General features: G+C 42.4%; 1 protein-coding gene across 2 annotated transcripts in view; it reads left to right on the forward strand.

Moving 5' to 3' along the window:
* The window catches only part of caln1 (calneuron 1), a 40,914-nt gene extending 14,868 nt beyond the window's left edge, over positions 1–26,046 (forward strand). For both annotated transcript variants that reach the window (XM_018732467.2, XM_018732468.2), the window contains exons 5-6: positions 20,437–20,593; positions 22,968–26,046. In XM_018732467.2, coding sequence (XP_018587983.1) covers positions 20,437–20,593; positions 22,968–23,095 — 285 coding nt within the window. In that variant the 3' untranslated portion in view covers positions 23,096–26,046. The remainder of the gene's footprint in view (positions 1–20,436; positions 20,594–22,967) is intronic.
* Positions 26,047–26,645: the final 599 nt, after the last annotated feature.

Below are 26,645 nucleotides of genomic sequence, written 5' to 3' on the forward strand. Positions count from 1 at the left end.
CTTAAGATACAGCAAAAACAATCTGACTAGCTAAGACAAAAGCAGCATCACTAGAAGTAAAATTTAAATCATTGCGTCACAGAAAAAGGACATGTTAAGAGGTTTGCACAAAGTAACCCAATGAAACCCTTCAAAGTAGCTTGATCATGTTTTATAAATCCTTTTTCCTGCCCCTAGGAAGACATTTCTCTTAAATATTTATCTGCCCTGACAGTCAGAGGCACACTCTGTCCATCAGATGCGGCACTCTGCTCATTTAATCGAGAAATGTTCTCAAGGCAAATCCAGAAAGCCTCTAACTTATTGATATCACTGCAAAAATTTCTGTGTTATTGAAAATCAGAACCTTTGTATTCTGACGTGAATTGTCTACCTGGAGGAGCCACCTCTTTTGTACAAGTCCAGGTAGTTGAAAACCCATGGTCAATAGCATCATACTTTTGTGGAATTTTGATTTTTTTTTTCTCTGTATCTCTTCAATTTGTTGAATTATTTGTTTTTGTTTATTTCACTCCAACAGTGCAGAGCACTTTGTTTTGCCAGAAGCGAATTTGCATCTTTAGCCCAGGCTAGGAGACTTTAAACACGCCCGAAAAAATATCTCGCCGACATTACGAAAATCATTAAAGGTTTCAATGCATCTTTACAATACTGCCCTTTAATTGTTTATAGTTTTGTGATTGTGCCAGTTTGCCTCTCTAACGCCTCTTTTTTCCTTGTTTAAAACCAGCAGACTTCCACTCTTTATGATTTGTCACCAGCAGGAAATGAAGGTGTTTAGAAGGCTTCAGAGAGAAAACTAGAGCTGCGTTCCATGTTGGGATGCTCTGTGTTTTTGCGCCATCCAGTCTGATCCCCACTAGACAAAGCTGTATCAAAGGCCAGGCTTAGTAGGGTTGTCACCCTCTCATCTCCAGCCTGACTTGAACTGGGCTCAGACCAGCCCCACTCAGAGGCCAGCTGATCCTCTGGTGTCCTTTATCATTGTTGTGTGTGTATCCTTCCAAAGGGGGAGGGGAAGATTCAAATGCTCATCTCACTATTTTAATTATTTTTTTCTAGTCAGTTCGCACAGTTTGTGTGTAAGAAAAACAGGTCATTCTCTAGCTTCCTGTAGAGATTTTTAAGGATAGCAAAAGATTCACGTGGTTTGATTTTTATACCATATTTTGGGTTTCAGTCAACGTGAAAAATATGTACAGAGCTTCAGTGGTTTTTTGTTTCAGGTCAGTTGATATAGTTGCTGTTGCGAAACCAAAATAAAAGGCTATTAAGAGATGTTTTGTGAAAATGTAACTTAAAATTAGGGAATATTTTAAATAAGAACTATATTACAATCCAGTGCCACCTATTCACTCGAACTGTGGGAAGAGGAAACCAGAGCACTCAGAGAATATCCACACTGGGAGAGTGTGCGAACTCCATACAGACTGAGCCAGATTTGAAGCTACTCAGCTCAGGCGCTTTGACACAGCAACACCGAGTCACCCACTATATTATAAATTATTTAAAAAATTCTAGTATGCAGTCTTGTAAAATCTGCTTTTAATTGCTGCTTGATAAATACAGTTTATGGTATAATACCATATGTTGTACTAAATTACTTTTATAAATGATGTGCCCAGTATTAAATTATTCTGTTGTGATTTGACTGTTAGCAGTTTCTGGTGTTTTTGCAGGCAGGCTTGTAACTTGCTGTAAAATCTGGTAAAGGTTTTTACTGAGCAATCATAATAATCTTGCAGTTCTCATTTTCTTACGTTCGGGCGACTTAATTAGATTGTTAAATAAACTATGCTACCATTTTTTTTAATGTTTTTTAAAAATTATCCCTGGAAAAATGTGCCCTTATTTTATTAGATTTTTTTACCCCTCAGCATTGTCAGTAAATTTTTGAATTGTCCCCATACCTTCATACAGTGATGAACTGTATAAATTACACCATATCATTTATGCATGATTTTTTTTCTGGTCTGTAATACTGCTTGAAATATTAAATCCCATGATATATAATTTGTAACCTGGGGTATTTTATGAAAAAAAAGGCAATTTGATTCTTAACGAGAGAGTTAAGATCAACAGAACAGCAAGCTCTGTGATGGCAACACAGCAGTTTGTTGCTTTCTTTATATTGGAGGTTGTTTCTTGTCAGTTAAATATTAAGATGGTTGCATAGCTCAATAGCTACTCCCTGCCGAATCCTCCGCCTTTGATTCTCATCAGGGTGCCTTGCAAGATTGAGGAAGGTACAAGCCCTTGGATTCAGGGTCAGTGAGCCAGTTTCCCTGTGCAGGCCTGTGAAGTGTGCTGGTCTAAAGCACTCCCAATATACATCTTTTCTGGTATGTGACTGATACAGAAAGGATGAGGGTTTTAGAAAAATAGAGTTTCTTCAGTTTAGGTGTACTATTAAAGTAGATGTTTCTCAGAAAAATGCATACATTTATTCTTACATTGTTTGAACACACCCTTAGAATCATGAGAAGAAAACATCCATACAGCACATAAAATAAAATTTTAACATTAACTTTTTCTTTGTTTTACAGTTAAATTAGCCATGTTCAACTTCTATATAGCATCAAGATCATCATGTTTTCATATGTTGTAAAAATATATACATACACACTTGTCCCAAGCCAGAGTCTAGCCCACTAACACCGAGCAAGGGCCTGGAGGTAGAGGGAACACATGCAGGACAGGGCACCAGTCCGCCACAAGGCACCTCAAGCAGGACTCAAACCCCAGACCCTCCACACAGCACGTCCTGGTCAAATGTGCTGTGCCACCACACCACTGCTCCACCCTCTAAAAATATAGTATTTGACAATTGTTTTTCATCTACCGCTTATGTTAGGCTTTTAAAAAAAAAAAAAAAAAAAAAAAAGCCCTTTTTGCAAGATACTACTTTTTACCATCCACATCTCACACACACAGTGTGAAGCTGGTTGTCCTGAGCAGGGTTGCAGTTGGCTGGAGCCTAGTCCGGCAGGGCAGAGGGTGCACCTCAGACAGGGGGCCCCAAGCAGGACTCGAACCCCAGACCCACCAGAGAGCAGGCCCCAGCCAAACCTGCTGCACCACTGCCATCCGTGTCAGTTTTGTTATAATATTAATTTAGATGTAACACATCACTTTTTGATGAGATGTATAAAACATCAGCAGCTTTTTGATTATATACCACTTCTTGACATTACATTGATATTTTCATTTGGACCCCAAGATTACATTAATTTATTTAGCTGATGCTTTTCCCCAGAGAAGCTTCCAGTGTTGAGGTTATAATCATTTACCCATTTATGCTGGTGGGTAGTGTTACTGGTGCAATGTAGGGTGAGTACCTTGCTCAAGGGTACTACAGCTGGAGGCAGAGATTGAATCTGCAACCTTTGGGTTTGACAGCAGTAGCGCTAACCACGACACCAGCCAGCGTGCTGTCTGGGTGTCCCTGCCTCCTCCTATGTCTTTACTGGAGCCCTTCAGTGTGCATAAGCCTGTAGGTCAAGGGAGTGGCATGGCAGTAGCGAAGGAGGTGGTGACATTTTCTCGGATAAACACCTGTTGGAAGGTTTGTTTTCCAAGCATAATGAGCTTGTGGTGTCACAGAGGAGGATCCTGGCATTTCCTTTTGGATGCATTTGTCCCTGAGGCAATTATGTTGCTCAAAATCCACCACCAAATTTTATGTATCTAAAGTTCAAAAGTTTGCATTAGTTTAACTGTCATTTTTAAAGTAACGTGAAATTTGTGGCATGAAATGGAGAAAAATTCTATTGTCCCATTTAATGTACCACACAACAGTGATGTTTTTATTATCATATAGCAAATGTACTCAGCAAATAACACATTATGATCATTCCAGATTGTTTGTGAAAATGCCAGATACACCATTTCTTCACATAACAGGTTTAATTCATTCCTTGAGATCAACCCATTAGGCCACTTCCCATTGTTATGGTGTTGAATTACCATTATTTCTGTTCTCTGAAGGAAAAAATGACCTAAAATGAATTAGAATACCCAAATACAAAGTATTGTTTTGATGACAATAATAACACCAGCATATTTTACAATATTTGTAACCAAAATTACTATTTATAGCTTATCTTTTACTGTTATATTTTTATTAATTCCTACATTTAATTTGCAATAACCAATGTCCAATGAAGGGTCTCGGCGGTCCAGAGACGATCCAGGAAGCATAGGGTGTAAGGAAGGGTACAAATGGACAGTGACTTTTTCCATTTAGTTTGTTTATTTAAAGGATAAGTCGAAATCCACAATAATCTGTGTTGTTTTTAAAACATATTACTGTGGATACCTTTTGATTTTGTTTCATATATAGAAAAATAAAACTGAAACTTAACACTCTAAGTCGCTTTGTAAAAAAGCATCTTTCAATAAATGTGATACATGTCTAATCCTAGGCTGTCACATTTTTAATCAAAGAAGTTACCATTAATAGTGCCATTAAAAATTACCCTGCTTTGTAATGGGTAAATAAGAGGCTTAACTGTGTAAGTGGCTGTGAAGAAGGGTGCCAGCTAAATGAATGAATAATGATAACGGTATTGAATCAGCTGTTTCATTTGTAATATTAGATTCATATTAATCAATGTAAATTACTTGTTGAGACTGTCAGAGTGATAGGAAGTAGGAAGTACTTCTCCCATGTTGTGTGGTACTACGTAATTAAGTTTCTGTGCATCATTAAATAAATGTATTGTGTTTTGTAATTTCCTTAAATGCTCCCAAGAGTACATATTTTCACTAGTCGTCATAGTGGTTTGCTGTATGGGTCGAAGTGAGAGGTGAGTGTTTTGAACATCAGATACTTGATGTTAAAGGAGTATTATCAACAAAAATGCTTGTACAATGGAGAAACTGCATTTTGATAAAAAGCAAATCTGTACCACTCAGTCTGGGCCTTTGGATGCAACAGTCTAGCATTCCTTCACTAACTGAAACGTTTCCATAAACTGTGTGTGCAGTACATGTCAGTGTATTTCTGAACTTTGTCAGTGTCATGGAGACATATTCAGATGGGTTACAGTAAAATCTATGCTGTTCTTACTATAGGATAGGCCATAGTAGTATGTGGTGCAACACAAATGTGAAGACATTCTATGACATTTTGACATCATACTTATAAATAGTCACACCACTTCTCTCTGTTAGTAGTAGTAGAATGGCATTAATCTTTTTATGAAAGTCGAACATTGTTAATTTTGTCGGCGTTCATGGACAAGTTATGTATTGAAATCGTTTGATCGGTCTCTGTGCCTCATGCACACTACTGTCTTTTCCCGCACCATTCCAGTTCTTCAGTGCTCCTCTGTTTTCCTTCTTGATGCTGTACATCATAATTCCTTCTTTTATATGTTTTCAAAAACAACATGAAGCTGACGTTTCACATCTTCTAAATACAGCACCCCCCAACACTTTCCCTCTCACCAGTTTCATTCCCAAGCCCAGTCCCTGCATTTTACACATTAAACCAGTAGGTCACTGTTTTTTTGCCAGAACAATGCTCTAGGTCTTTGAAACCCTATAAATCTTAGTGTCATGAATCACTTCCATTAAACTTTCATTTCCATGCCTTTGTGCTGCAGTTGTTTTTCTTCATCATTTTTCAACAAATCAAATCAAATGAATAATACATGAACCGCACTGATTTTTTTTCCGGAGGAGTATAACCCTGTGTTCTCTTTTAGTAATGTAGGCTTTTTGACTCTATCATCGATTGAGTTCCCAATAATTGCTGCTGTCTTAAAGGGCTTTAATTTGAAGTACTTACAGACTTAGCAGAGATTTGTTGGGATACATTATGCAATCGCATTAATAAACCAATAAGTACAGTTAACCTCTGATGAATAAATGTAAAAAGAGTATCTGTATTGCTGTGTGCTTATAGTTAAGTTTTGTAATAACACACACAAACACTTCTACGTAATGTTGGGCACTAGTTTCCTGAGCTACACAATCAAGTGCCCTGTGTTTGATGCCTGAGGAACCTGCTGTTTTCTGTTGCATCTCTGAACAGAAGGAGCTTCATCATCTTCATGGTATTGTTCTTCAACTCTTGCTGCCTTTCCAACCTGATTCCTAGTGTTCGAGGGTATAAAAAAATTCCCTGCCTTTAGATATAAAATGGGAAGGGTCACACTGCCCTGCTGGTTTCTGTCTTTAAAGAGCAGACTTAAGCTACTCCGATTTCAGCCAAACGCTGTTGCTTTTTAGTGCATTAGAAATGCTCAGTTACATTTAATCACACACATTGGCGGAAGCCATTTGTCCCAAGTGGGGTCACGATGAGCTGGAGCCCAATCCGGCAATGCAGGGTGCATAGCTGGAGGGGGAGGGGACACACCCAGGATGGAAAGCCAGTCCATCACAAGGCACCCCAAGCGGGACTCGCACCCCAGACCCACCAGAGAGCATGACCCGGTCAAACCTGCTGCGTCACCACACCACACCACCCCCCGGTTACATTTAATGCCCAAGTAAAACAAACAGTTCTGTTTCACTAATTGCTCCAGCCATTTCAAGCAAAGTCATGGATATTATCATTTGAGTACTTGAAAGTCTTAACATATGTGTTTCCAGCACAGGCGTAAATGATATGAGAAGTATCAGCAAAGCAGTTAAATTAATAATGTTTATTTTTTTCCCCACAGTCTTCTTCACTGGGATTGTCTTTTGTCAGTCATCACACATGTGGGCAGAGAAATCTGGACAGCAATAAGTTTTCAGGTTTTCATTTTGTCACCAAAAGCTGGGCCTTGGGATATTAGGGTCAAGAGATGGCGCAGAGCAGTGCTGTGCAATGATTCAACTGGCTGCCACGGCAACAGCAGCCCGCTTGGTTGGGGACCTGCTGACAGTTAATGACATACGACTTAGTAGGTGTCTGATGGTTGGCAGGAACGAGTAGTGTAATTGCACTGTGCGGGCGGCTGACTGGGAAAATACATAAATATATAAATAATTTACCACTTAGTAATAATATACTTGGTAGTTTATAGCTTGAATAGAAATGAAGCTATTCGGCAACACGCAAGACCGATCAAGCTGCATCCTACAGCATGACTGCTCTCTGTGAAGCAGTCTACTCCACTTTGAACAATGTTTGTGTAATGCGGCCATCCTACTATCAAGAGATACTCCCAGCGCTTAGACTGTGAGATGTTACTTCAGTAAGAATGGCATCTTCTACTTGTTCTGGGTGTGTCTGTTTTCCCTGCAGTAGCACTGCGAATATCACTCTTGGTGGCTCAGGTTGTTGTCATGCTCACTGCTGTGTTTTCATGAGCTGTGTATGGTCATTGCATCATGTTGTCATCTTCCAAAAAGTACATGGAGAAAAGTGTGTGCAGTACCACGTAGCACTGATTTACAACTTGCTGCTTGTTTAGCACGTAGCTCATTATCAAATTATTTTATGTTTCTGTACATGCAGTAGATGTAATGCTTTGTAGCATTTGGAGTGGAGGAGCTGAACTCTCTACCTTGAATTTGAAACAACATTCTCATTTCTCTCACCTGAGAAGGTGAATCACTGGGCTTCGTCAGTCATGTATCTTGTCAATTTTTTGAACCCATCAGCGTTTTAGAAGCGCTGCAGTAGTGTTTATTACCGTGGTATGTAGGGTCACAAAGGTCAAGGTCCTGTTTGCCTCGCCATGATGAAAACTGCAGGATTAGGTTAAATGCCTGTAGAAACTGTGTGTTAATATTTAATAGATTCAGTAGGTCTATCCTCACCTTCCACAATATAGCCTGTGGCTAGGCAGCTTATGGCTATCAGACGTTAAGCTTCTGAAGGAAAATGTTTGTGGGAACGCCTATTGTCCCTGGGTTTTTGAAGGATTTTAGCAGCTAACGCCATTGTTTTGACTGGGAAGGCAATTCCATACAAAGAGTCGCAGCAGAGCGGTAATCCTTCAAGCTTTACTTCGGCTGACCATGTAATATGTCAGTGCTGGAGCACACCCTGCCCACAGACACACCAGCCCACACAGACAAGCTTGTACAAATGCATTCCAAACTGTACACGCTCTCCATCATGCTCTCTGCCTTGTTCTCCCTCCCTTCGGGCAGTTACTGCGCATCTCCTCCAGCAGCACATGTGAGCCACCTTTAGTGTTTCAGCTTGTTTCAGTACTTTGTCAATGAGCTGTGCCCCAGACCGGCTGCTCGATGTGACGTGCGTTTCCCATATTCCTCCACTGATCCTTCTTCCGCCTGCTCGTGCTGTTTCCATCACTCACTTCATGGACCACCCTGCAAAACTCTTATGATTTCATTGCCTAGGTTATGCTTCAATCCAGAGTGACTTACACTAATAGGAAACTTTTAATTAAGTCATTTAGGGTAAGTACAGTAGGAAAATGCTCTTAAAGAGCTCCACTACCTGCATAGTGTAAAAACGCAAAAAAACTGTGCAGCATAATACTTCCTTCACATTCAGTAGCATTTCTGCGCAAAGTACCTTTCGGTTCATTGTTATGGTTTCATTTTTGTTGTCTTTGGCTGCAAATCACCACTTTTTATATATCTATATGTGTGTGTGATATACATTTGAAGCAATACAGGTGGATTGTAACCACAGACACTGGCAATACGTGGTATCGTGGTAACGTGATTTTTTTACTTTGAAGTGCAAGGCTGCTGACACTATTGAACTTTTTTGCATTGTCACACTCAAACAGACATCTGGGATGCAACCACCTACAAAATGATCACTGAAATTTGCCTCTAAGTTTTTCAAGCTTTCAGACTGTTTAGAAATGATTTTTTTTTTTTTTTTTTACTAAAGACCTTCTCTTTGTATGTGTGTACTGACTGTTTAATTTAAAAAGATATGTTTACAAATGCATATATGCCGTATGTATGCATTTGTCTCTGTATGTGTATGTGCACGAGTGCCTGTGTGCATATCCATGCATACACACGCACATTTGATTTTTATTGAATCACAAATGGTGCATTGAGTTTTTGTTCCCCGTGGCACTTCATTTCAAAACTTTGAAGCTCAAAATTAATTATTTTAAGGTAGAATTGTTTTTATGTTAGAAAACATTTTTGGGAGAAATAAAACAATTAAATATGCTGTTTGCATAAGTATTCAAACCTGATAAGTGAACACATGGTAGAGCTGTTTTTTGCTGCAATTACCATTTTGTCTTGTAGGGTAAATGTGTAGACTGGGTGCTCATCTTAAAAACACAATCAGTATTGGAAGACTGTAGCTCCAACCACTGCATCAAAATTAATAAAAGCATAAAACAGACGTCGCTCCATTTGGTCACAACCTAGGTTCTGTAGAAATCTGTCTGTAGAAAGCTATAATAAATTAGGTGTAAGTCTTTATTTTATTCACAGTCACTGTGTTCCAGAGCCTGTCCGGGAAATATATGAGATGTGGCAAGAAACATCTTGGACGGGGCAGCTTATTCTCTTTTGAATGAATGAATGAATGAATGAATGAATGAATGAATGAACAAATGAAGGAATGAATGTACCCCAAATAAAGAAACCTCTGGAAAATACCCCAGAGGACCACAGAGAAAGATAATCTGTTAATCCAAAGCACATGCTAAACACCTGCACCTAAATAAAGCATTTAAATGAAGAAACCCGCCCACAGTAAATCAGGGATCTCATCGAGAGACCTCGCTTTTCCTCATGCTTTATTTTGCTCTTTGAACCATGACTCCTCAGATCTCAATCTTCACATCAAAACCACAACCCTTAAGATCTCGACCCTCCTTCTTTGAACGTCGACCGAACCCTGAACTTAGCCCATCTTCAGAAAAGAACTCCGCACTTGCGTTCTGAGAAATAACTCATGGATAACTAATTGTAAGCACCTGGCCGCTTTCAGTTTGTTTTGTGTATAGTCAATAATCTGTGTTACTATGCTTTTAACTTGATTTATTCCCTCGTTAGATTCTGTAAAAGTCAAAGATTAAGCTTTACTAAAAAAAAAAGTTGTAAGCACACACACTTGCTGAAACAAGGTTTCAGTGAGCCAGAGTCTAACCCAGCAACACAGGGCACAAAGCTGGAGGAGACACACCCAGGACAGGATGCCAGTCAGCACAAGGCACCTCAAGCAGGACTTGAACACCAGATCTGCCAGAGAGCAGGCCCCAGCCAAGCCTGCTGCACCACCACACCTCCTAAGCTGTAAGCATGCACACACACGCTAAACCACTTGTCCCATTCAGGGGGCGCAGGGAGCCAGAGCCTAACCCAGCAACACAGGGTATAAGGTTGGAGGGGGGGACACACACCCAGGACAGGACACCAGTTTCTCATAAGGCACCCCAAGCAGGACTTGAACCCCAGACCCAGCGGAGAGCAGGACCCAGTCCAACCCACTGCACCACCATACCCCCTATGCTGTAAGCCTTATATTTTAATGTTTTAACTTCAACCATATATGTAAACAACCTAATTTATAATGACTGAAGTGAATGAGTAAAATGACTGAAAATAAAATACTTTGTGTCCATGATTTCCTGTTCAGTGCCACTGTTGACCAATTCATGCCATGAATATGTGTAGTGTTAGTCATCTTGTTATTGATCACTGACACCTACAAACAGCAGACACGAGCTGTAAACACTGTGGAAGCCACTTGAATTAATCCAGTCTCACACCTCTACTGTGTCAGTATTTTACTGCCAGCTCCTGACAACACAGAAACATAAGTGACATTCACTCCACAAAAAAAAAAAAAAAAAAAAAAAAATTGAAACGTGAAAAAAAATACAATGGAAAAATAAACCATAAAATGTTTGCATGTTTAGGGGGCGCGGTGGTGCAGTGGGTTGGACCATAGTCCTGCTCTCTGGTGGGTCTGGGGTTCAAGTCCTGCTTGGGGTGCCTTGCGACGGACTGGTGTCCCGTCCTGGGTGTGTCCCCTCCCCCTCCGGCCTTACGCCCTGTGTTGCCGGGTAGGCTCCGGTTCCCCCGTGACCCTGTATGGGATAAGCGGTTCTGAAAATGTGTGTGTGTCTGTGTGTTTGCATGTTTGAAAATGTGTAACTCAGATGCTCATAACACAAGGACCTAGTATACCAGCTTTGTATACTGTTTGAGAGTGACTTTGTTCTGTTCTTGAAGGCAGATTTACCCCGGTTGTTCTGATAATACTTGTAGATTGGAGCAGTCAAATAATGCCTCAGTTTCTCCATGGGACTGAGATATGAATTTTGACCAGGCCATTGTAGAATATTCATGTATTTCTTCTTGCGCCATTCAAGTGTTGTTTTGTTCTTGGGCCTGTGGTCATTGTCCTGCTGAAAAGGGAAATTTCTTCCAAAATGCATTTTTTATTTATTCATTTTGCAGGCACTTTTCTCCAAAGCTACTTATAATGTTACAATTATTTACCCATTTATACAGCTGGGTAATTTTATCAGAGTAATTCATGGTAAGTACCTTGCTCAAGGATACTACAGCTAGAGGTAAGGCTCAAACCTGCAACCTTTGAGTCTAAAGGCAGTCACTCTAACTATTACACTACCAGCTGTCCTACATACAGTGATTGCTATGCAGTATGTAGCAGACACCTTTATTCAAAGTGAGTAAGTATAGTTCACTACACTCTTTACAGTGTTCTACTCATCTATATACCAGAGCAATGTAACATACACAGTATGGGCAATTTAGAGTCACCAGTTCTCTTGCAATGCATCTTTGGGCTGTCAGGGGAAACCTGAGCAACCCCACACAAATATGAGAAGCACGCACAAACTCCATACAAAGCGAGCAATGAACCCGTATTCCATCACACACCCCAGACACTTTGGGACACCAACACCATCCTTCCTTCACGCCACTAGTTTTGTTGACTGAAGCAGGTTCTCTTACCATGCTGCTCTGTGTTTTGCTCCATTTATTCTTTATTTAATAAGCTGTCTCTTCATGATGCTGCCACCACCACATTTTGTTGTAGGAATTGTATTTCATGGCCATGGGCATATTAGGTTGGTGAAGCATGGGCATCATTAGGTTTGCGCCACACATAGTGCTTTGAATTTTAGCTAAAAAGCTGTATCTTGATCTCATCTGACCGCAAAATCATTTCCCACACTGCAGCTGGGTCACTGTCCTGCCTCCTGGCGAACTTCAAACATTTATAAAAATGTTTCTTTTGAAGTAATTGCTTCTTTTGTGCAACTTGAATACGTGTGTATGTGTGTGTGCAGCGTGTCTATCTGTCTCTGTGTGTGTAATATTTTTACACGGTTACATTTTGTTGTGATTTCATTAGGCAACTCAGGGCCATTATATGATGATTTCTATTCAGGAGATTGGTAATGTGACAATTGTAATGGATTTTGATCACTGAAATAAATATAAAAAACATAATTTTTGTAGAAGGGTTCTTTATCGGGGGCATGGTGGCACTGTGGGTTTGTCTGGTGCCTGGTGTGTGGGAAGTCTGGGGTTTGAGCCATGCTTGGGGTGCCTAACAATAGGCTGGCGTCTGGTCCAGGGTGTGTCTCCTTCCCTGGCCTTATGCCCTGTGTTGCCAAGTAAGCTCCAGCTCGCTGCGACCCCCCTTGGGACAAGTGGTTGTTGATGTTGGTTGGGATCTCTATCAGCAGACTCAGCACTGTGTCCTAAGCTGCCCTATGATGATGAGCACAAAACTAACCAGGCCTCAGCAATGGGCTTTCTGTGTTTACCTTTTAACATGACTGAGCAATGCCAATGCTTTTGTATCTGTGGAGATGTGCTCTAATCAGTCTTTGATGTGTCTGCATCCCTGCCTGCCATGATTGATAGTTTGGTGGTGAAGTCATTTTGTAAACAGTCACACAGTCAGTAATATATACAGCCTCACTATTGTTTTTTTGACAGATTACCTGGCACATCCTGGTCCTAGACCTTCGTCAATGAACTTCTCAACAGAGAAGAAGTGTGTTGGCATGAATTTTGATGTCCTGCTGGCAGAAGAGCACATGTGTAGTATGTGAGCAGGCACATGACCCTTACCTACTGGAGCACGTGCTTAACAATGCTCCAGAGAGTGGGGCGACGCCTTAATAGTGACGATTTTAGTTTGAGATGTGGGGCAGATTGTCACCCTGGACAAATTCTTCTCAAGAGAGATTTAAAGAGAGGGAAAGACAGAGAAGTAAAAAGGGGGGGAGGGAGGCTAAATGTGGTGTTTGCTCTTCTGACTTAAATTTCATTCTCTTCCCGGTGTTGACAGCATGAAACCCCAGGCCCTATAGATTTCACGTGCTCCCCAAATGAGGGGTGTGGGCTAGAGGGAGCTCTCATTCACCCTTGCTCCAGGGTTTATAGAGAAGCTTCCCTTTTGAGTAACTATATGAACATCATTGCTTTTTAATGAACTGCTTGATGACTGGCAGCCTGCTTTGCGCTTCTACAAGAACTTACTGCAGTCCCAGGGTCTTTCTGGTTTGGCAGAACCAACTAGGACTCCATAGAGCTCTGTTTGTTCACTTTATTAGAAACGCTACTGAAAGTGAGGTCACCTATGCAGGTATAATATTCTTCCTCTGAAGGCTTTGTGGATTGCTGCAAAAAAGGATGACTACTAAGTGTATCAGTTTTTCACAGTTTTCATGGGGAATATATAAGCTGCCAGCCTGCATGAGGGTGCTTATCTTTGCTTTTTACTGTATTTTTTTTTTCCCCACTCTCTTTGGGAAAACCCTTTTCTTTTTAAGAAATAGGTCATTTGTCTCTAGCAGTGTTTCATTAGCCTTTTTCTTCTGTTTGTCGGCTTAAGGCTGAAAGCTGACAACCATTCCATATTTCCTGTGGCCTGTAGAGAGAGAGTGGGGGGGGGTCCTCTTCTGCTGCAAGTCATTATCAAGGAGGACGGCTTGCCCACTGAGGACAAAACAGAGTGCACTACAGTTATGGCATTTCTCCTGATTGACTGAGCTCCTCCCAGGGATGGTAGCTGGCTGACCTCTAATAATTTGTAACACAAAGAGTTGTGCCATGGATCTGGACACCTTTAGTATGACCTACAAGAGAAAAGTTTTCTCGAAGAACACAGCAGGAGAGCCACTGTTATTCAACTTAGTGTTTAGACTGTTTAAGTATGAAAGAGCCCCTGATAAATGCCAGGGCTGCTTTTCAGGCCTGTCAGTTCAAAACATATCTCTACTGTATACCTGATACTTCACTTCCTGTGGCAGCTGGCACAGCTGGCACATCTGGCATGGAGAAGTAGACAATGCTTTTATCAGCATCAGTCTGGATGATGTTTTCAGTCTATATTTGTTTCTACAGTGTATCTTTTGCATTGTGATTACTTGCTTCTGTTTGTATCTTATCAGGGAAATCTTCGGTGATCCAGTGGGTTGTTAAGTGTGAAAAATGTAAACATTCATTATTTTGTCAGTCCAGTGGTTTTGTGAAATTGATGAAACGTTAAAAGGCGCAGATCAATATAGCTGCCATGGAACTGTTTTATGACAGTAAATGTATTTATTGTAGCCGCTCTCTTATGGAGTTGTCAAACCAGGTGCCTCATATCGAAAGGGTTTATTTCAGGCAACCTTTTCATTTTTTACTTTGTTGATCTCCATGACAAAAACACCCAGTGCGGCTGAACAAATTACCATTATGGTGTGTTATTGCCTTTCAGTTACATAAGTGTTGAATTTTTAGCTGGGAAATTAAAATTGTATGAGTTTTAGTGACTTCTCTGATTACACTGAAGCAGTACCCGTTTAATTCATCATGCCTTTTTTATTTGATCATCAACTTTGTGCGAGACTTTAACACTCAAAGTCAGGAATCCAGCAATTATTAGCTTTGGTTTCCTATCAAGTAACATCACCCTTCCTATACCCCCCAGTCTGCTGCATTTTCAGTGTACTGTTACAGAATTTCAGAAGATGTAAAAACTGCATAGAGTGCGAAAGGGATTGATTAGATACCGCCTTGTTTCACCTGTGTATTATGTCTGTGAAATGCTGTGAATTTCCCTGAAGCTGTTTATCAAGGTAAAGCGTTAAGTGTGATGTATCACAGCCAATTCCTGGTAAAGTTCATTGTATCATGAAAAATATACCTTCTAGTTACACATCCGACTCCGTATATTTGCATATAAAAGCCAGAGGTAAGGAGCTTGACTCAGTGTTCTTTCAGTATCACGTGTGTTTTTATATGGGTTTAAAAGTGACAGCAAGACATGTTCCATTAATTCCAGTGCTGCTTGGTTACTCATAGGAGTAATAAAGTAATGACTAAGAGTGGTGTCCTTAATAGGTTTTGGAAATGAGAAACAAATTTGTCCCAGTGGACCTGAAACCCACTCTCATCTGCCTGTTACGAAACCGGTCTTTGGAGACCAGAAGAAGTATATATCCCCCTCCAGTGTGCTTTAGTGAAGGTCTCAAGCAGCCCGCGGTTGTCGTAGCGACAGAGTCAAGATGGAAAAACTAAAATATCATAAACAAGAAATACTCCTTTTAGATATTGCTGCTAACCTTTTTTTCATTTTTACATTCTACGCCGTTCATTTGTGGCTGACAATCGCCTTCCCACTTCCCAGGCCTCTGAATGAGATCCTCCCCCACTGCTGTTGGAGCAGCAGCGCCTCTGATAGGAGATGGAGGCGAGCGATGGGGGGCGGCTGGCAAGGGAAGGTTAAGGTCAACTAGGAACTGGAGTGATAAAATGAGCGGGTAGAATGGAGGAAGAACTGAAATCATGGATGATGGTGAGTCTTTGGTTCTAGAAGGAAGATGGAAGAAGAGTTGTGATGCATGGGAAGAGAGAGGGTTGACAGGGAAGACAGGGAATTTTCCCCTCTGCTGAACATTAGCCCCCAATGAATATGAGAATCCAAAATGCCCCCATCCCTACCCGCAGTAAGGCAGTTGGCCTGCCTGCGGTCTGCCCTCATCCTGAGGCTGAGCCAGGGTTCACCTTACGGGGGGAGAATGCAATTAATGTGCCACTAACTGCTGTTAAGTGGACGGATGCCTGAAAGCAGCAGGACTCATCAATAACCCCTGTGGTGTTTGCCGACAACTGGTCGAAGAGAGGACAGTGTATCCCCATGAGAACCACATCACCAATACACCCTAATGTGCTTCACTGCAATATTGATACAAACACACACTCAAAATACTGGCATTGCAGGCAGGTTTTCAAGGTTGTATTTATCAGAGGCCCAAATTTCATCGTATCTGGTTGGAATGTAAAGGTCATCACTGTCTTTATCTCCCAGAATGCACCTCTAATGTATCACCTGTAAGAGTGAATTCTGTGCCTTGGCACAAGGCCCCCGCCCCTCAGTTGCAGGCCTTGATATTTAGCCATTGTGCTTTGATATAAGTGAATAAAAGTAAAACACTACTAAAAAGAGCTGCTTTCCCTCCCTTCTACTGCCCCACTTCAGTCTGTTCTGCCCTAAACTGCCCCATCCTGCTCTACCATTCTCTGCCTTAACCAAGAATATGTGCCATGCAGCTTTCAAATTTCTACTCAAGCTTCACCATAACTTTATTTTGCTGTTATAAAGATAGAAACCAGCACAGAGGAAGGAAATCATACTGAAGTGGTAGAATCTTGGGCAGTGTTGGAGGGAATCAACAGGCACCGATCTCTTGGGTAAGTGGCAGGAGAATGCAATATTCAAACAAGCAGCTGAGCATGTCTAAGGCTCATAGTACAGGGAGGTGGCTGCACCAGGTAGTAGGCTCATTGCTGCAGTGTTTGTATTTCTCCCCTGGCAGGCTGGGATGAGCCTGGTGTTGTTGACAGTATCTGGTACTAGCAGTATGGTCACTTGGACATCTTCCAGATGGGGAGGGCTAGTGTGATTTCCTGAGATTTGATTAACAGACCTGTCAGTCCAGTATGCCTTGGATGAGGGTCTTTCCATGGTGGTGGGCTGTCTCTGTTTTGTCAATGTGTCCGTTTTAGTCTTATCTCCCATGTGTTTCTGGCTGACTGGTGACATCTGATCTGCCAGTTCAGACCCTGCACTTCCCTGCCCCCATTCAATGAGGTTCTCCATCATTGTCCTCTCATTTCTCCGCTTACCCTTAAGCATCATTTTTGCCTGCTTCCATGAATATTTACATTGGTAAATTGGTACACAGGCATTCTAAGCAACCCTCAAAACTGAACTGGCAGTCTGCTATGATGGACCTGAGTAAATTTGTTTTCTTTCTAAGGTTTCTTTTTGATTTGCTACCCTCCACAGAAACATTATAGTAATGCTCTATTGTTAATAGTTCCCAATAGGGTCCTCTGGTTCTGAAGGTCAGACAGACATAATAAAGGCTTGATCATGCTGCTCAGAAAAAATCATCAAGCTATACATCCTTTAGTTACCTGGTTAAACTGTCACGTGGAACAAAGGACGCGGGGAAGGCTGGACCCAAGTGCAGGACCGTTTGTTTGGAACTGAGGGATCAGACGAGTTCTCAATGTCGGGGATGGGCAAAGAGTCAGTCGATCGGCGGTCAGAGTGGGAGAGAAGATCCGTAGTCGAAGTCAGGAGGTGAGGTGAATGGTCAGAAGCAAGTGAACGAAGAACAGGAGACAGGGACGAAGGAGAACGGGACATAGGATGTGATGAGTAACGTAGGCGCAGAGGGGACGGTTGTCTCAATGAGATTCCACAAGCGAGAAAGAGCTGAGAAGGGTCTTTTGAAGGCGAGCGCTCCAATTGCCGCCAGGTGCTTAATTGGAGCCAGGTGCTGCTAGCTGAGGTGCAGGTATGGACATGACATTAACAAATGTAAGGCTTGTGTGAGTGACACATTGGATCCCAGTCAATGCCTTCCTTTCTACAGGTTTATTTTTGATGGGCTTGTATCTGAACAGTAGACACAAATAGTTACCACAGTGCCTCTGTTGGTGCAAAACTGCAATTGCAGCTTGGCAGTAAAAATGATGACATCACCAATGAATAAGGTTTGTTAGTTACAGCATCATCCCCCAAAACACTGGCATTCAATTAGATCCCCCTGCTTATTATCCAGAATACCTGCTGTTAGCTGTCTACAACCTCAGTATCACCCACTTTTTATTGTGCTGTCAGAGTCCACATTCAGAATATCCCACCTGATCACTCTCCTACACAAAGAGGATAATTGTAACTTTCCATAAATTTGTTCTTGTTGTCTGTTAGAATAATATATTGCTCTACTTCAGGCACAATATACAAATAAAAACTGTGCAAATCCTTACTACTTTATTTAAAAATGTAGTTTAACAGGAAATCAGTCTTTTTGCCTTTGTCTGTTTTTAATGTTAAAACTCTATGGGTAAAAGACCTTAAATTCTTGTCATATTTCACCCTGGTGCTTGTGTTACATAAAGAAGCCACAATGATTTATGGCTCTATTATTATCTACTGCGTCATCTGTCGGTTTTTCTTCCTGGGCTAAATTACCATTTACTTTGAGGCTGACAGCTGTGCCATCGAGGCATTGCACTTTAACGCCACTGTCCCGATTATACCTGATAATAAATTCTTAAGATGGATGATAAGTTGGTTAGGCCTCAAATAAATTAATACACACTATGGTAATAATTCACCTTGAGTTGTTTCTTCATGGAAATACACGATTTCACTAAGTGATTCCTATTGGAATCAATATATTTTAACGAAGAGTGATCATTTTAAATGTAATTTTTTTCGTTGTCAAAATCCAAGGCTTTATTCAGCAGACACATAGATTCTTGACTTTGGTGTTTTAAATGAGACTGACCTTTAGCTTGCTTTTTCCTCTAGCAATTGTCGCTGTTCCTCTACTACAGTTATGGTCTATGGAAATGCTAACGTACACAGGTATTGCAGATTCTGAGAGTTTGATAAATTAGTTTAGATTTTGCTTTTTGTTACTGAAAACATTTCTGGTACATAAAAATGTATTATACCTTTATTTGATATCACACACACACACTTTTTCAGAACCACTTGTCCCATACGGGGTCACGGAGCCTACCCGGCAACACAGGGCGTAAGGCCAGAGAGGGAGGGGACACATCCAGGACGGGACGCCAGTCCGTCGCAAGGCACCCCAAGCGGGACTCGAACCCCAGACCCACTGAAGAGCAAAACTGTGGTCCAACCCACTGCGCCACCGCACCCCTTCTCTATTTGATATCAGTAATATGAAACTTTTTGGTCTGAATCAAAGCGAGTGTCACTTAGAACTCCAGGAAAGAGGGCGGAGCTCATACCACAGCAAAGCCAACCAGTGATGCATCTGTAGACACCTTGGGCGAACGTCAAGGTCATCCTGGGTGCCCTTGAAGTGAGCATTCAGCGGTCATTGCGTGATGTATGGGACTGGCAAGAGAAGCTAAAGGCTGTTTCTGGGCAGCTTTTCACCTCAGTTCAAAGCTGCCAGAATGAGATGCCCAGAAACAATAAATGTATCATTTAGATCAAACATTGTTTTTGTCAATTCATGGACCAGTCTCTGTATTAAATGATCTTCATGTTCCAAATTCATTCTTCTGAACTCTGTTTTTGCAGATTGCTTAGTTTGTGCATGTATAGTATATATACATTAATAATTACTCTGTAAAGGGGGGTGTGGTGGCGCAGTGGGTTGGACCATGGTCTTGCTCTCCGGTGGCTCTGGGGTTCAAGTCCCGCTTGGAGTGCCTTGCGACAGACTGGCGTCCCGTCCTGGGTGTGTCCCCTCCCCCTCCGGCCTTGCGCCCTGTGTTGTCGGGTAGGCTCCGGTTCCCTGCAACCCTGTATGGGACAAGTGGTTCTGAAAATGTGCGTGCGTGCGTGCGCGTGCGTGTGCGTGCACGCGCGCAATTCCTCTGTACTCATTAAATCCTTTGCGCATCAAAATAGGGAAATACTTTTTTAGTTGCTCTCTTGTGTAATCATGCTGAATTTGTCCAACACTTAATATTTTGCACAGGTTATGGTAGAGTATGGGAAGTCAGAAGGAGACGTTAAGTTTACCACAGTAAGTCTATGTGGGCTAAATCTGTCTGCTGTTTACATTAGTCTCTGTCTGCTCATTTTGAGTTGAGTACTCAACGGAGAAAGCATTTATTGTCCTTGGCTTACACTGAGGAAGTGGGCAGCTTCTTCACCACCCAAACATTTTCCCTGACCCCCCCAATTCCTTAGACTATCAGCCCTGCTGAGTGAAGTGCTTTCTGTTCCTTCAGAAGCCCAGGCTAAAGTCACAGAATGTACAAGCAAGATGGACTTTGTACGAAGTTATGTTCTAAAAGGAGCAAAATGCAAATCCCGACTGAATCAAACGCTGTCCTCACTTTTCCTCCAGCATAATAAATAAATCATTCGGAAGACCATGAAGAGGATCGACTATGTAATCACACTCCGCCAGTGCATTGTACCCACTCTGCCTTTCCTTTGCGTGTTCTTCCATTATGGGGCGTCCTGAGCACCGTGCTCTTTATTTCCCCTTACAGTTCGACATGCAGCGAATAACACTCGAGGAACTGAAACACGTGCTGTTCCACGCCTTCCGGGACCACCTCACCATGAAGGACATCGAAAACATTATCATCAATGAAGAGGAGAGCCTCAATGAGAACTCTGGGAACTGCCAGACAGAGTTTGAGGGAGGTGAGTACCGAGTTGGGCTGTGCGAGAGCATCAACCTCCCATCCCTCCAGAGGAGCATCATTCCCATACTCCCTTTTCATGCCTGTTGTGCTGTCAGGAAGTATCTAACTCCATTACCATCACAAGTGTAACCTGGTGATTTATTAATAAGGTATTTACAAACTTTGGAGTCACGGGACCATATGACTAACACAGTCACCGGTGCACTATATACAGTATGTATGACTTTGAGTGTTCTTTACTTTAACCTGCAGAAAAACATATATATATATATATATATATATATATATATACACACACACACACACACAGATGCATGTATATTTATGCATATTTATTAATTCAAATAAATAATATCAGTTATTATTATATTTCTTTCTCATTAAAATATTATTTTAATGATAAGGAATGATAGTAATATAATAATAACTGTTACTATTATTATAATAACACGCTGTACTAAATTTACCAGAAACACTGGGGAGAAAGTCCAGGGGGGCTCTCTACTTGCACACCATCCCTTTCTGTTCCAGTGGCACAGCGTAGTCTCCATGCTGGGACTGGCTCAGATCTCATCCTCTAGGCCCCTTGGATCACATCCCTCTCTCACCGTTCAAAGCGTCTGTTGTTTGGAACGCTGCTACGGTTTACCTCGGCCCCAAAGCGTTGTTCTCCCCTGCAACGGTGCCCGTAATGTGCACATTGGCAGTGTGTGTGCTGCACGGCCGTCTGTGTACCGAAGAAAGCACTATCGATAACAAAGGCGAGGGGTGTTCTACAAATTGTGGAGCAAATTAGAAATAAATGTGAAAGTAAACTGGAAGTAAATGGCTGCGGTCGGTTTGGGGTGGCACTCTCAAAGAATCTACCGGCAGTACTGGCTCTTTTCTAACAGCTCTTTGCAAACATGGCTAAGTGGTCGTGGAATGTGACAGAACCCACGTGAATGAATCCTTCCACTTGATCTTTGTCCGGAGCCAAGTGGCTTGAGCCAGTGTTGGCAAACAAGTGCAACAGACATGTGCTTTAGAAGAAGTAGGGTGCCAGGTAAGGGCACCAGGGTCCCTGGCAGCAGAAGCGGATGCTGGGAAGTGTCTCTGCTCTCCTGCTTAGGCACCAGCTTCCCAGCATTAAGAAACAGAGACACATGGATATTGCACTTTGAGAAACTCCCTTTGAATTATCCCATTTTTCACTATGAATTATTTATCTCTTGACCTCAATAGAAATGATAATGCCATACGCAATTATTCCTAAATCTGCAGGATATCCCCACTTTTCTATGTTAATTTTCTTTTCAGAGCAGCTTTAATATTTCTAACCCTCTTGATAGTGGCTCACATCCTTCATGAGTTGAGCAAAAAGAAAGTCAATATTCTTCAGTCTGACCGACTGTAAAAATAAGTGACCATACAGTCTTAGCTCAGGTATCAGGTATTTAAATTCGGATACCTTTGGCTCAGAAGCAATCTGATGCTTTCAAATGCTGCGAGCCGGTAATCTTTAGTAAAAAAAAACTATCCAGTGACTCTATCATGAAGCGAATATTACTTGTAGCTGCCTGTGTGTGTTTTGATTAGTTTTGGAGTACTGTTGTTTGAGCACATTATTTCAGATCTGCGCACTGGGGAATGATGTTGCTGTGAGAGCTGTCACCGTGTGTCTGGATCGGAGGCCATGAGATCTGGGTTTAGTCGAGTTTTGAGTCCTGGCTGTGGAACGGGGGCAGGGGGCACCCCCTCCTACAGCAGCCTGGATGCATGCAGGAAGCGTGGAGAGGCAGGTGATCACAGGTAAAGGACACTGCTGGCAGAGCCATCAGTTCTGGCCTGGTGCCAGACCCAAGGCCAATAACCGCCCATAATGGGGAGAGATGGATCTGCTGGCTGCCTGCTCTGTGCCGGGGTCAGAGCCATCCATAAAACAGCAGGCTGACTTCCACCAGTTCTGGGTGAACTCGATACGCCTGGGTTGAACGGAATCCGCGTTGGCCTCTGTCTAGCTGATCCTCCATCTAATCAGGCATGGAAAATAGAGGACATCCCCCTCATCTACAAATCCCTTTATAGCACAGAAAGTTTTACTAGGACAAATGACCTGCGCACACTCACTCCTAGCTGTGAAATTAAAGTGTGATTTTTTTTTTTTTCTTTGAATACCATAAATGACCATAGTAACACTGACAGTTTTGTTTTCTTTACTGTTTCTTGGAAATCGGTTGTATCTCTTCTTTCTTGGATTCTTGAGGTCTCTGGGTGCCGTTCTAAAGGTCAGATCTGTGGTGAGCACACAGCCACCCCCCAGCCACCTTCTTCACTTTGGCCGTTTCCATAACGTTTCTCTTTCCTGTTTCCTCTTCCCTCTTCTGGCGCAGTGCATCCCAAGAAGAAGAACCGGCAGACATGTGTGCGCAAGAGCCTCATCTGCGCATTCGCCATGGCTTTCATCATCAGCGTCATGCTCATCGCAGCCAATCAGATGCTGCGGAACGGCATGGAGTAGCCACGCCCACTGTGAGCGGGAAAATGACCTGCATGTGCATGCCAGTGGGTGATGACATTTTTCTTTTTCTACAAAATAAAAACACTTTGAAATGGCCAAAAAAAAATCAGTAAACTCGCCTCACAAGGAGACATTGAGCGTGAGGTCAGCACGTGAGCGACACAACGATGTCCGCCAAGACGGAAGCCAGCAGGGGGCCTCACTGAGGGCCGCCCCTCCATCTCTCTGGCAGGGACATCCAAGGGCTGTCTTTCGGTTTCGTGTCACTTCGTTCCTTAATGCAATAAAGTGCAGGAGTTCGGAACTATCTTCCCTCTGCGGGGGGGTTGTGTGTGAAAGCCATCCTGAGACACGGCCGGGCTGCGGCGTGGTCCTTGAAGCCAGGGGCTTGAGCTCTTTTCCCAAGGGGCTGTTTGCTCCAGCCATGGTTTCTCAGCTGCTTAATTAGTTGCTCTGTTTTTGTGTTTCCTGCTTTTTTTAACATGTGTGAGAAATACTGTATTTCACAGCAGCGTTTTTCTCCAGGGAGAAATAAATACAGAACATCTGTATTAATATTACTGATAACCACCAGCTAATTGGGCCCGGTAAGAGGAGTGGGTTGGAATGAAATCCGGCTAAGTGATCGAAATGAAGAACGAAGAATGAAGAAGCGGCAGGCGCTCGCCCTCTCCGAGGGGGGTTTCAGGCAGCTGTGTTCTACCGAGCAGCAGGACTTTCTTCCTCTGAAATCTCTCTCCACTTTGGGCTCCTCAATACGAGACTGTGGGGAGAGTGCATGCGGAGCGGGCAGGAGTGTCTGTGTGTGCGCCAGCGATGTGACGCAGTGCCGCCTGCTGAGCCGGGGCCTCTCGGACTAGTAGGGTCTTTCTTAGGCGCCCGACATGTCCGGGGTTTCTCAGCCACTATTTTTACAGCGCATATTACAGTCTGTAAGAGCTTGTGTGAGACCATTATGTCTAATGTCTGGCGGCCCCATACTCAACCTGGTGCTCCCGAAGCATTCCCGTGTGTGTCAAACAGGACAGATCACTTGTGTATATGTACACATTCACGCGTGTACGACCCACCCTTTGAAACGTAAGAAGCCTCCCTTTTACCGTGTCCATGTGGGTGGGTCTGACCGGTAGCTTTCGGCTCTGATCTCACCTTGTCTTACATGCACCGACCTCAAACACGGCCTTGCTCCTTGAAGGTGCCGCTGGATCCGTCTTCCCATGGCGCCCCCGCATATCTTAATGTCCATCTGCAGCTGCCGTGGCAACGTGGAGATCGGTGGCTCTCACACCATCTGCTCCACGCTCAGTCCAGCCCGGGCCGCCCGTGACCAAATGTCACCTGTACTTTGCGTTTGGCCTGGAGGAACTGCTGCTACTACAGCCACAGAGCCAGTCAGGCGTTTTTCTTCAGATCACATTCTATAGCATAGCATCATCCCCTTTGGCAAAGAATCCTCCACTTTAAGAAGGATTTGAACAGTTTTCCGATTCCAAACCCAGCTCCTTAGTTCATCAAAGCGTACGCTTGCTCACTTAAGGGCATAGAACCTGTATAAAAAGAGGAAGGGGTGTATGCCATGAAGCTCTCAGCTAATGTAAAAAGCCTGTGTATCTGTGTGTGTGTGGGGGGGGTATGTTCTCCGCACCACCCCACCTCATTTTTGCCTATGCACTCAGCATTTCTCCAGCAGCGCTCCTCCATTAAATCTGCTTTCTGCGCTCCATGAGAAAGATCAGTGGCTCCTTCTTCCCTTTTATCCCAGCAAGGCCGTATGGTCCCTACCCGCCGACTCATGATGCAGCCACTCGGATACACCGGTACAAATTTGGAAGCTCACGGCACTTGAGGTTTTTTCGCTGGAGAATTACTCTTTATCTTCGAGCGAATTTGTTTTGCAGTATACTTTTTGTACACCTTTTACATGCAGTGTATGCATAAAGATTCTTTCATCTGAAATGTACTGGAGCTCAGAATGCGACGGGACAGGCGGGAGCGCAGCCCAAATGGCACGCAAGCGGCACTCATAATAATGCGCGGTGACGAGGATCTGGGCCTGGCACTGCGCTCTGTCCAAATGATGTCACGCTCTGCGGTCGCCCAGGCGACGGGTATTAATCTGCTTTCACACACGGTACTTCTGAACTCCTGTACAAAACTCCTGTTGGTAATACACATATTTTTAACCACCTCAAGTTTTACACAGACTGCTTGTACCCAGTGCATGCGACCGAGTGAAATTCTGTAAATATCCCCCACGTTGTCTGAGCTGTATGGAGTCTATTTAACGGTCACTTTGTGTGCATGATGTTGAGACATGTGAGTACCTCTTGACTGGGCAGTGTCATGGCCTGGGGATTCAGTGTGCTCCCCATCACCCTAGCTCCTCTCTTAAGCCATAAACATTCACTGGAATGTATTTAACACACAACACCAACATGTGCACATTTTATAATTCTCTCTTTGAGTGTTGCTGTGGTGTGAGAAGAGGAAGTCAGTCATTACTCTGTGTGTGTGTGTGTGTGTGTGTGTGTGTGTGTGTGTGTGTGTGTGTTTTCAGTCACACCTCTTGCATGACAGAAGACTCCAATTGTTACAGTTGTACAGTAGGACCATCTAGTGGTTTGTTGGGGAGTTGTGGTCGTCCTGTTGTTTTTGTCTGCCTCTGTAATCTGTCTGTCGCCCAGCAAATTAAATGTTCATTGAATGTTCATTTTTATGATATGGTTCAAGAGATTTCAGGGTGCTGAGGACAATGAGAATATAATGCTATCTTCTTCCCTTCTAGAAATAGAATAAATGTTTGCCAAATATATACCATATTTATAGACAAACATATATTCCTGTATGTACGTACAAATTAATTTGGATATTGCTTTCCAATGTACATTCAAAGTTTTGAGAGTAGTAATAAAAATTTTAGTTTTCATTTTATGGATATATATGAAAAAACAAAGCACCCTTTTGATGACATTTTACTGGCATTATTTTAAGAACATTGTTGTACTGTTTCCTTAACTGCTCGTTTGACTTTCGCAAAAAAAATAAACTGATTACATTCCAGCTCTAGTGAAATAATTTATAATTTAAATAGAGTTTAAATATTTGAAAATATTGAGGAAGATGATAAGATTGAAATATGATTATAATGCTGTTATATTATTTGTCATGGCCATGTCATTTTTTCTCACTAACTTTTTTCTAGAAAGTATGAATTTTAGAACTTCTTCAAAGCAAAATATAGTTATCATTAAGAATTTAAGGTAAAATGAGAAAGGAGGCATGCATTTTCTCTGAGTTTCACATGATATATTTATTTCTACATGTCATAAAAATGTAACAGTGATAATAACAGTGACCTATTAAATCTGAAAAACCTGCCCATTTTTAAAAGCCCTCTGAATCAGCAGCACTTGTAATACGCCATATAACGGAGGTGGCTTTGGATTTATAATTAGTATGGAACCATGGATAAAAGATGATGTGTTTAAAAACAGACGATATTTGTATTCCACAGCTTTCAAGCCTAGTTGGAAACAAAGATGCAGGCCCA

Source organism: Scleropages formosus, chromosome 10, assembly GCF_900964775.1.
Source record: "Scleropages formosus chromosome 10, fSclFor1.1, whole genome shotgun sequence".
In the NCBI taxonomy this organism is placed as follows: domain Eukaryota; kingdom Metazoa; phylum Chordata; class Actinopteri; order Osteoglossiformes; family Osteoglossidae; genus Scleropages; species Scleropages formosus.